The 12259-nt window shown below is 33.7% G+C and overlaps 1 protein-coding gene across 7 annotated transcripts in view; it reads right to left on the bottom strand.

Annotated features, from left to right (window-relative positions):
* VTI1A (vesicle transport through interaction with t-SNAREs 1A) overlaps positions 1-12259 on the bottom strand; it is a 319856-nt gene that overhangs the window by 245912 nt on the left and 61685 nt on the right. For 6 of the 7 annotated variants that reach the window (XM_036222044.1, XM_036222040.1, XM_036222046.1 and 3 more), the window contains exon 4: positions 6189-6266. The exons of the other annotated variant lie outside the window; for it this stretch is intronic. In XM_036222044.1, coding sequence (XP_036077937.1) covers positions 6189-6266 — 78 coding nt within the window. The remainder of the gene's footprint in view (positions 1-6188; positions 6267-12259) is intronic. 7 annotated transcript variants of the gene reach the window in all.

Below are 12259 nucleotides of genomic sequence, written 5' to 3'. Positions count from 1 at the left end.
CATAGACTACATGCAGAGTTTTTTGAACGAATAAAGATCACTTTCTCATACTGTCACATTAAACAAAGAGAATAGTGTGAAATTCTCTTTTAAAGTACATCTAAGACACCATCATGAAATAAAGGGGAACGACTTCATAGAAGTCTATATTATAAAGAAAACAAGTTTACTATTCCTCTCTTCTAAAAATGTACCACCACTGAAGAGGTTTTGTATATACAAGTTTTCAGGACGTTTTTCTATTTTGAATCTTGACAACTGATTTCAGATTTTACCTACAAATGAAAATGATTAATAGTTCATGCTTGTATCCTAGTAAGAATTAACAACAAACTATTATGTTAGTTAATGTCATACTTGTACTCACCCTAGTAAAAAAAATTGCATTTGGAGATAACATTATTTTAGTTGAGAATAAAGCATGCCAAGATAGATAATTAGGACATGGAATCAGAAAATATGTCACTATCCTTAGAAATACTGTGTATATTAGAGTCAATTCCTATGGTTTTGTTTTGCTTAAGAGGCTACTGCAATCACATGGTGTTTTTATTTGAAGTTTCTTCATTTTGCAATTTTCTTCATTTTGTAAACTGGGCCATCTCAAAGCAATGAGCTCTCTTACTTCATTGGTACTGCAATGAAGTTGAAACACAAACTGCTCTTTACTTGTTAGTAAATTTTCCTGTAACATTTTCGTTCTCCTCTTTGCCTTAAATATAGCAGATAAAACAAGTTGCTTGACTCTGCAGCAACTAGAAAATGGATATAACCATATATTTGGTTCATTCTCTGTGTGTGTGTGTGTGTGTGTGTGTGTGTGTGTGTGTAGGTATGTGCTTGATAGAACTGTAAGCCACAAATATTTCTGTATTGTTGAGATGACTGCCATAATTTCTCAATGAATAGAAACTGAAACCTGTGTTATAAGAGACTATAAACCACATTCTAGGTCTGAAATGTGCATCCTCAGCAACTCGGGTCTTCAACTGATAATTTTTAAACATCCAATTATCTGTAACATCTGTTATAATACTTGACACATGCAGGCCAATAAATTAAACTACTGCTTTGGGAGAAACGTGCTATAAATTGCTCGCTATAAGTCTCTCTAAAAGTATCATGTTTACTATTGCCCGGATTTCTCAGTGCTTAATGCTGTTTTTGTCTCCAATTCAAAGAAGGCAGCATGCATTCCAGCTTATTCTGTTAATTCATTTGTTATATGAAAAGTTTTGCAAGCACAAAAGGATAAGATCTCAAAATTATTATGAATCTTTTATAAAAAGGGTACAGAACCTATTACATAATGTCTCATAGTATGTTTAGTGAAATTGAAACTTTTAATGTCGTTCTTTCAAAATATAACAAGAAGTCATTATTTTTAATTAATATGCTCATTCTCTCATCAACCTTGCAGTGTGTATGAGTAAAACACCTCATCGTTTCATGTGGCAAGTTTCTATTCTTTCCCAGAAGAAGTAAAATTTAAAACTGAAATACCTGGCCACTCATACATCAGAATCCTTCTCTTTGCTATGCGAACATCATGGGAGAAAAAGGCAAACATTCATTCTCAGAAGGAGACGATCTGGGAATTGATCGCACAAGCTATCTTTTCTTTCTGAGGACACCATTCTTCGCTTGACTATGATACTTATAGGGCCAAAGTTTAAAACTACTCCTCAGCAATGGAGACCATTTGGGGCATGCCACCCTGCCATAATCAATGAGTGTTTAAAAATGCTACCCATTTGTTTTTTCAATAGGTTCCAAACAAAAAACGTTCTATCTTGTTTGTGCTGCATGGCTGCATTCAAGCTCTACACCGGATTTGTAGCTAAGCTAGGTAATGGGAGGGTTTTTAATCTTTATCTTTTTTTTTTTTTTTTTTTAGGGCTGAGAGTTTTCATTCAAGTAAACAAAAGATGGTCTATTTTTGAAAATTAACAATGCTTAGACTAGACTGAAAGTAGTGATTTCGTATTTTCTCGAGTTACTAGCTCCATCATGGGCGACATGAAAGTGTGCCATGCCACCATGTTGAGTTATGATAATCAACGTCTTTTTTGAAACAAAGATTTTTTTTCCCTCCAATGCAGAATTTGATACAAGAGGTAATCTGTTCCTTTGTGGGCTGAAAAAATCTGGTTTACGCTGGTTTGAACCAGTGGAATCTCTTGTGGTTAAGCCTTCTGCTGTGACTAAAATCAAAACTGCACTGCAGAGTATGTGAGGGTTCATGCGCGCGCGCCTCTGTGTGTGAGGTGTGTCACGTGACCCCCACCCCCAGAACTACCGAATTTTTTTTAAAGCTGATAACGCGACTGCCGTCTCTGTCCGCATACAGATAACGAATAAATGCTGAACTCTATTAAACGCCCTTTACACATTATCGTGGGTCGAACACACAATTTTCTGAACTTATGATGACAGTCTATTTATTTTGCTATAAACCCTCAGCACGTAACGAACAGATTTGTGCCTGGTAATGATCTGCTCTGCCAGGGCTATATGAAATGATACCGACCTTCTTTAGATCTTGGGGAATTAAATTGACCGACTTCACCCCCTGGTCTGTGGCTGAAGTTTGACACACTTTATGCGCAGCAAGCCCAAATCGGAACTTAAGAGAACCTCGTATTAAAAAATTAAGCAATCTTATTTGCTAAATATTGCTTTACCACAAATTTTTGGCACGTTCAGAAATATCCTTCTCTTTATATATACATATTTGGACCTTCTATTTAGGATTTACTCAAATTTCATTTACTTAGATTTATTCACTGACCAATGTATTTTGCATATGGAAACTGGGAGCCTATTAGTGTTAAAAAGTATTACTTGGAACATTTTATTTGCCTCATTATGATACTTCACTATGAAGAGATTTAATTCTACAAGATGCTTTTTTCCTTTTCTAAGAATGGTTTTCATGAAACTAAATCAAGTTAACTTATTAAGGTTTCCACTCTAAATATAGCATCACTATATTTAAAAAACTTAACTCTCTCAAATATTAAAATGCTGCCATAGGAAATGAAAAATATGACATGTAAAAAGAATAGAATGATAATGCCTAAGACAATAGTCCTTAGAAAGCTGATGATCCAACTTGAATGCACAAAGTAGGTAATTTGTTCCTTCTTTGTATAGCAGAGCTATATTTGATTGTATGAAATAGCTATGAATCAGAAATGAATTTATACAAAGCAATGTAGAATTAAGTAAAATTGTGTACTATATGAGGGACATTAAAGATGCATTTGAAAAAGTCTTAATTTCTGAAATCTTGACATTTCTACTCATGGCAGAAATGTTTATATATATATGTATACACACACACACACACACACACACACATATATAAACATTTCTCGTATATATATGAGAAAATACACTCGTTAGTTAATTGTTAGATTATAATAATGTGTATACACAGCCAGGTTTTAGATGCCTAAAAAAAATGCATTCTACATGGTTAGAATGAGAAATAATAGCTATGGCATTCACATCTGTCTAAATCTCCACAAAGAGAGGATATATATATTGCATTAAAAGTAACTAAATAGTATTTGTAATCATTACTATGAATTTTTTATTATTTTAAAAAATTGAGATATCTCAATTTCAATAAAACGAATATTACTGTTTTTGTCTTATTTTGTTCATCTCCACATTTTCTCTGTATATTAAGTTTATGATTAGCCAAGAAGTTCTGAAAATCGATGTATCAACAATTAACCTGAAAATGAACTTATCTGTAGGCAGAAAATATTTTCTTATATAAATTACAGGTAATCCCTATCCAGAAAAAAAAAAAATATCTTCTCAGCCACTGAGCTGCAAAAATTAATATGAAGACCCAACTTAAAATCCTTTTTTCCTTTAAAGAAAGGGCTTCCGTTTTGATTCCTTAGTCTGAATGAATACTGATACAGAATAAAGAGTGACATTCCTGTTTAAGGATATGTTTTAATTGGAGGAATTTTGATTCCTATATTATTATGATAAAGAGCCTCAAAACAAAATTTAATTTCTTCATTATGATATGGAAATTTTGCTACATTTGATAACTAAATATCCCAAAAGTTAAGTGTGGTTTCTTTGAACTTTCAAACCTGATTCAAATTTTAGATTGAAAAGTTCACATAAGTAATAATCTAACAGTTACATAGTCTCATGACTATAATTTATCATACTCTGTTTATTGAAGTGACAGCTCCTTACAACTGAACTTCAGGTTCTCCAAGCACTTTCAGAATTTGTAAGTCTGATTTATACAAGTCCGGTGGAAAGTTCTGTAATCAAGTATAATCACTTGAAAATGACAGAAATATAATTTGAAAATTTCAGAAAATATGAACTCAATCTATTTCTGTGGTATAGTTTTCTTTAGGCATACAAAAATCATACTTATATGTACGTAAGACAAATGTTTTCGGCATAGAAAATGTCCATTAAGAGAAGTGAACATGCTTTAAAAAAAGGAATCCCTGTCACAGTACTTCAACATCCATTACAATGAGAGTCTGAGACAGGAATACTTCCTCCTTTCCATTTCCTCTAGATTAGGCAGTAGGTTTAAGTGAGGGAAAGATCTATAGCTTTTCAGAGAATTGACAAGAGAACTGTGCATTCAGTTTTTTTTTTAAATAAAAAAGAATGCTTTTTTTACAGTAAAGATAGAAATAAAATTATGGTTCATTCATTCAAGAGGTATGAGAGACCTAAGTCTCACTTAAAATAGAAAAAAATATTTTTTCTCTCTCATCCTTTCGTTATTTAATCTAAGTAAAATCCCTTTATCACATCACCCTTTTCTGTTTGATGCACTCCATATTTTCTTCCCTTAGCTATTCTCACATTTCAATCAGAGAGGCTGAAATCCCAAGTCAAATCTTAAAGTATTTACATGTCTGAACTCAAGCTGATAACATCCAAATAGTGGAGGAGGTGAGATCTTAAAAAAAAAAAAAAATCTGCTCGGTGATTCTTCTCCCCCTTTTTGGGTCAGTGGATGGAGGAGACCTTCATCACCTAAGCAATATGCCTACTTACAATAATTACATCATAGTAGATAGTAATGTAGTTTTAAAATAATACAATCAATTTGAAATGATAAATACAATTATGCAATTTTTATAATGTGTATAAATATTGTTTTACTATCTTATTAAAATTTTGGTTTATTCAATGAATAATTTATGTCCATTTTTATTTAGACAGAGTAGAGACCTTTATAATACTTGCCAAAGTAACATTAATAAACATGTTCGGGTCTCGCTTGTGAGGTTCCCAATCATTTATTTTCTTGAAAAGTGTCGGAGAGAATCAGTCGCCAGGGTTGTCTGAGGCATTTTAAAAATCATATCTGTACTGAGGTTCTTGAAACATTTTTTAAGTCATCTATATGATCTCTATGAATTAATGAAATCTGCAGTCTTAATTCAAAGGAAGAAGAGGGACATTAATTAGAGTCCTGGCATCACTGTGGATTCCAGTGAGGATTGACAGCCAAGTCATAAGGCCCCTTTATGAAGACATTGTATCTTATTTTTGACCTATGCCGATCTTAAACTGCAAGATGACATTTCCTATTATTATGATTATGATTATTACTCTTATTCACCATCATTATCATTATTAATCATTTGACAGAGCCAGGAACTCTATATAGAGTATCCAAATTCCACGCTGGTGCTTACGATTTGCATTTTGGTGAATGTATTTTTAAGAAGCTACACAATAGGAGACTGGGCTGCCCTGTTGAATTTTGAAAGCTTACTTTCGTTTGTTTTGCTGCAAGTGTTGATTTAATTATACTGCATTATTATCAAAGCCGCATTGTGTACTTTTTTATTCCTTTTACATGTGTTTGAGGTGAAGACCTTGGCTTTGTCTGCAAACAGTGTGTTTCAAGTTATTCCTTAAGTACTAAATAATAAAGAAAAGAGAAGAAAAGATTTTTTTTAAAGATAGCAGACAGTGATCACAAGGTAAAGGGTTAAATGTAAGATCTCCAAGAAACATTTTGAAGTTGATTAAGACTCCAGCTTTGCATTAAACAGTATCACTTCCACATGAGTTGTTGCTAACACTGTTAGGGAGCAGCTTGAGAGCCCAGTGTGCCAGTGACCTCCTTCACCCTCCAGCCACCCACCGGGCCTTCCTGATTAGCATTCTACCTGGTTCTCTGAGGAATTCCCATCATCCCCTAGGAGCTCATTGCGCACTTCGTCACTGTAGGCAATCCGTGACCTTTTCTATAAAACAAAACAAAAAGGGAGAGAGCGAGATGAACATTAGAGAGCAAAGCTTCGAAGCATTATTGGTATCAATGCTGATCATATCAAACCTCGAGAGCCCCCTAATGGAAACCTATTTGCTAAAATCTGCAAGCCAAAGTTGTGTAAAGTTCTTGAACTTGAGAAGTTTAATGTAAATTAGAAGTTTTTCAAATGCTAATACAGAGAGAAAACTCTGCATTGTGTAAGTACACCATTAATATTCACAAATGGATCGGAACTGGTATGTTACTCCATACACAGTCATTCAGAAAGAAATACTAAGCTGAAGGAAATACGGTTACATAAGAGGTGTATCTGCAAAACGCACTGGACTGTAAATAAAATAAAAGTATATGGGGTTCTTTAATATTATGGCAGGAAATGGATTTTATAATATAGATCTTTAAAATCACTAATTCTAGGATAACATAGCTGGAACTATATGTACACTGGAATGCCTGGCAAATAGTACATCTGTATTTCCTTCATTACTGTGATATGACAAACTGAAAAAAGATAATTTAAAAGCCCATCTCATTTCCAAACAATAATTTAAATGTCTCTAAGTCCTCTATAAATAATGGCCTAAGGAAAAGTATGGGAGAATATGTGTGTGTGTGTGTGTGTGTGTGTGTGTGTGTGTGTGTGTGTGTGTGTGTTTGGTAAAGCAAATTAAATTTCCTAATCCCAGTAAATCAAGGCAAGTAGGCTGAGTCAACTTTTCACAATCCCAGTAAATAAAGACAAGGGGGCTATGAGTCAACGCTTCACACTCTGAAATTCTGTTTTACAAGAAATTCACCTTTACCTGTAAAGTCAGGAGGACATGTCTGCAAGCAATTCAGGAATTGTCTGAATCGCACACATTTGGAAAAATTAAAAGGCTCTGAAAATGAGAGTACAGTCCTCAGATCTTACTTCAGCATCACTATTTCACACCTAAATGCAGATTTACAGGTCACTTTGCTACCTTTTCTGCTTCTGAACTAAGCAAAAACAGTCAATTTAAAAAATGGCAGTTGAAAAATGGTAATTTTTTCTCACTTGGGATCTATAGTTTAGAACTTAAAATGTCTTACCTATTCAACTGTGATCTGTAAAATTATTGTAGTTTAAAAGGACTACCCATAATCTGTGAGCAGAAGTCAGCAAGATTTCTAAGTAAGACTTTTAAACTACTGAGTGCCTAACACTGCTTTGTCACACAGAGACCATAAGATTTTAAATATAAAATCATATTACATTAGAATTTACAAGGACTTTCGGGAAGAAACAAAACAATAGATTTTACATCATTTAAAAGTTACAGCCTTTTTCAATTGGGGTTCCTTGTTTGAACCACAAAACACAGAAAACGATTTCGGTAACTATTTTTTCAATTCTTCCAAGAATGAAACATGAGAGATTTTAATTCATTGCATAGAACAGAAGCCTTAGGGCATTGGGGATTAATTCTCCAGCAGAACTCAGTTGAAAAGGGCTGAATGAAGTATAAATAAGAATAAATAAATTTAGACATCCTTTTTTTTTTTAAGAGAAAAAAAGTTTCACGGAGTTATTTTGGTAGCTTTGGTTAAACAGACTAGAACCCTGGGGTCTTAACTCACAGCTCAGAACTCATTCTATCACATAAAATTTCCTCACCATTTTATTAGCCTCTGGATATACTCAGGAAACAGATACAAAAATTGCAAAATGATGCAGTATTAAGGACATGGTAGCATTCCATCCCTGCCCTGACTCTACCCCAAGCCTCCAAATATATATCCAAGGCTCCAAATATATATCTTATATTTTGGCAAATGCAATAAGTCTGTAAGTAGATAAATAAAAACAACAATGTTGTAGAGAGGACAAAGTAGAAAAGCTAAGTCATTAGCCTGAGGTCAGTAATGACCTCTAGATCAGAGGTTTCTACAATTTAGGAGTGACCCAACTCATTCACTTGTGAACATGCCAATCTTCTTACCACCACAAACGGCATATTAAGTAAGCCTGTTTCTGTTACTGTATTTACTGAAGTTGCTATTAATTATCTATTTCTACTGACTTCATAAAGAATTGTATTGAAAAATGCTAAATTACAAGGACATTTCATTTCATGGCCTTACCACAATATTTAGATCAAGCCAAGCCTTTCTTTTGCCCATGTGGAGATCCCCACTACGGTAGTTCCAAACTAGCTAAGAAAAAGTATTTTACAGCATTAAAGGACACGAGAACCTTTAAACAGGCCGTGGTATCAGAGCTGCCTTTTTAATTATTCATTTCAGCACTATGGGGGACTAAAACATTCCACAGTATGCAAGAATATCATATGGAGATTGTTTTTGTTTTTCCCTTTTTCACCAAAATACCAACAAATTGGCATAGATTGTTCAATTATATTACATTCTTATTTTGATTTACTGTACTTCAAAAGAAGAAGAAAATTACAAACATGTATCCCTAAATATCTAATCTTGTTTTGGTTAGGATCCACTGCTTTTCAAAACCAGCAATTAGGGGTGTACACGCTCAGCAACAGAGGAGAACTAAGGCTCTATCCACAGTTGAAGGGTGGTCTCTATAACTGTCTTTATTTGCCATTGGGATGGTAAAAACTGGTCATTTGCTTAGCTTTCTGGATGTAATTAAATAAATGATATGCCCAGTTTATAAAATGTTCTCTCTGATAGGGCTGACTTTTGCTAAAGAATGACAACTGATTTCAAATATCAGAAATGGCTCCTCATGAAAAGAATACTACCAATGCTGAAAATTGAACTTCATATTCGAGTCTCATTTTATAATTTTTTTTTTAAATCAAGACTTTGTTTTATTAAGAACCATATTTAAATGTCTTACATTAGTATTTTTCTCCTAATTTTTTATGGTTTGAAGTTTTAAGTAAGCTGATTGTAATCAACCATAATTTAGCCTGCAGGGTCATCATTAAACTAATTGAATAACCGCCCCCCCCCCCAAAGGTAAATTCCTTTGAATGACAAACTGCTTATTTTATGGATAATTTTCCTCTCCAAATCAATAAATTATTTTACCTTTTATGAAACTTTTAAAAACCTCACTCTACATTACCAAACACTAATGTGATACTTTAATTTGTAGTATTCAAAGTTAATGAAACTGGAAACATCTACTGTATCTTGATACACTAAAATAATTTTACTTTATTAGCAACTGTATAAAATTTGTACTTTAGCCAAATGCAAGCATGAGAATTTGAGCTGAAAATGTCACACACTCAGCTACAGTTTGAAGGAACCCAATTCATAATGCATTTTATAAATAGTTAATGACTTCTATACATAAGCTAACCAGGCAAATCAAGAAATTGTCAACATTTTTAGTCTTAGTTGTCAGTTACCACTGTCTACTGGTGCTTTATATGTGGCTTCTGGAGAAGACAGAAGCTCTATGCAGTTTGTAATCTAGTGCAATTTTGGGTCTGTACCATAAGGGTGAAAAAGCTTCAACTGACATTATTTGCTGCGTGTGCACACACACACATACGCGTACACACAGACACATACACACAATGTTAAATATAAGAACATTCCTCACTTTTAGTTGTGTGTTTGTGTGAAGCGTATTTCTTCTAACTTATACAATTAGGTGGACTAGACACTGACAGAAAAATCTACAGACCATATATGAACTATAGAAAAAATAGACAGATTAACAACTGATTGTTATCCCTAAGAAGTGAGATCCACAAAGTTTCAATGGCTATTTTAAACTGATGACAAAAGTAAGTCTTGGGTTATGAAAGTGAGAGTTTCAGATTCCAAGCAATCGTCACTTGGTATATGAACACAACTTTTGCTGACTGGCTGATTTTCTTAAAGCCAAGTTCAAGCATATACCCTTGCTCAGTTCTATCTAGAAATTTAGCTTGAAACAATCTATCTACTCCACCCACCCTTAACATTTCCCAATGGAACTGAATATGTTCCTGGACAAGCACTGTTAAACTAGAAGACAAAATAAATTAGCTTAAATTAATTAAGAACTATGATCTGTGATACCACCTTCTGTACAATTCTACATATGAAACAGTATACATAACCAGAATGAAGATTCTACAACCTACCACTAGCAAAAGCATAACAATGAAGTTGGTTTATTACTAAAGCATATATGAGAATTTAATTTCCAAGGCATGCACATGGCAAAGCAATTGCTTAAATTGCCTCACCTGGGAATTTAATACAATGTTATCATCAGACCAGCCACATTGTAAATAGATTTATAATGCTTTCCATGTGCTGCACTCTGTTGCATATGAATTAAGTAATGATCTGGTATTACAATAAAATCAGCTAGTTCCCACACCTGGCAGACAGGATATTTCACTAAATTAATACCCATACAGCTACATCACAAGGCATGGGAGCGGAAGCCATCTCCAAGGTATTGGGCTTGAGTCTTACATGGGAAGCAAACACTCCATGGTTATGTAGAATGTCACTATGTTGAATGGGCTGCTCAAGACAATCTGTTTTTAACATCTGTATCACAGAATTAAGACTTCCTCATTTCCATTCAATTTTGGCCTAATTTTCTTCATTCAACACTTTAATTACTAATCAGTAATCCACAACATTCACGAACACTAAGAAAGGCCTTTATTCTAATCTATGTGCTGCAGACAGCCAAATAATTGATACAAGTACAGTATGGTTTGGGTAAGTAATGAAAGAACAGTTTGTCCTATGTCCTAATCAAATTGGTCTATAGAAGAAATGGTTAATAGATTTCTCCATAAGTCTAAAACAAATTACGCAGTCTGGCCAGACTTTTCCATTGCTTCTACCATGTCTTTCAGTCTCCATATATTTAATAATGCCCAAGGTTACCAGGTGATACATCTATTAAAAACTGTTATGCTTTCATAGCCAAAGAATTTAACTGCTCCAAAGAATTTAACTGCTTCTGTTATAATTAACACTCTGGGATATCTACAGTATACTGTGAAATAATATTTATTAGTTAGTCATATAATTTCTGGCATTCATTTCTTACCTAATTTTATCTGGTTCTAATTAAATAATATCATACTTCTATAATGCCCAGATGGCATTTTCTAAAATGTACCTATCTTTGGCACAAAGCATTCCATTTTAACCTCACTACTATTTCCCATGGCCAATTTCAGCCTTTTATCCACACTCCACCATCAACCCATAACTTTAAAAAGGCTCATCAATTCAGGACAAGAAACTTAAATTTGGGAAGAAAAAATAAAAAGATATTTATGAAATTTTGTTTATCACTGTGTTCTCTGTGCTATATTAATTTCTAGCAAAAGGCAATTTAAGATTAAAACATGCCATACTACATGACTTAGGTAAAAGCAAAGCAAACTGTTTGGTAAATGTTTGATCCTTGAAAAGTTGTTCGGATGAAAAAGGACAGGGCACTGAGTGAAGAGAACAGAGATAACATTTCAGTTTGCGATTTCGGTCAAATTAGGTTTTCTGAGTATCAGTTTTCTCAATCTCTAAGAGTGGTGATTTACTTCCCAGTGCTGTTGTGAGGATTTAAATATTATAAGCAAATGCAAACCTATCATACATAGTACCTTGGAGGTGGGAACCCAGCAAAGGATGTTCAACAAAATATTGGCTGATAATATTGGAAAAGATGCAATAAAACTAGTACACGTACATGGCTGAAAGTACAAATTAATCCACCTTTCCCAAAAAATGCTGTGCCAGTATATATGAAAAATAGATTTTAAAAGATCATATTATTTAAACCAGTAATTCCACTACATCGTTTTGCCTAATTCCTTATTTTTGGTGCTACTGTTTTTGGACGATTTTCAAAAGTAAAAACTTTACTGAATTTCTTTAATGTTATCAGAGAAAATAAGTTCCAATCTGTTTCTTTTAAGTAATCATTCCACTAAACACGGCTTGCTCTTGCTCATGGGACTGTTTAGAGTTAAAGGTCAAGCTCATTCG

The sequence above is a fragment of the Rousettus aegyptiacus genome, unplaced genomic scaffold (genome assembly GCF_014176215.1).
Source record: "Rousettus aegyptiacus isolate mRouAeg1 unplaced genomic scaffold, mRouAeg1.p scaffold_m13_p_6, whole genome shotgun sequence".
NCBI classification, from domain to species: domain Eukaryota; kingdom Metazoa; phylum Chordata; class Mammalia; order Chiroptera; family Pteropodidae; genus Rousettus; species Rousettus aegyptiacus.
The sequence above is the reverse complement of the archived record's forward strand: the minus strand, read 5'-3'. Positions and strand labels throughout refer to the sequence as shown.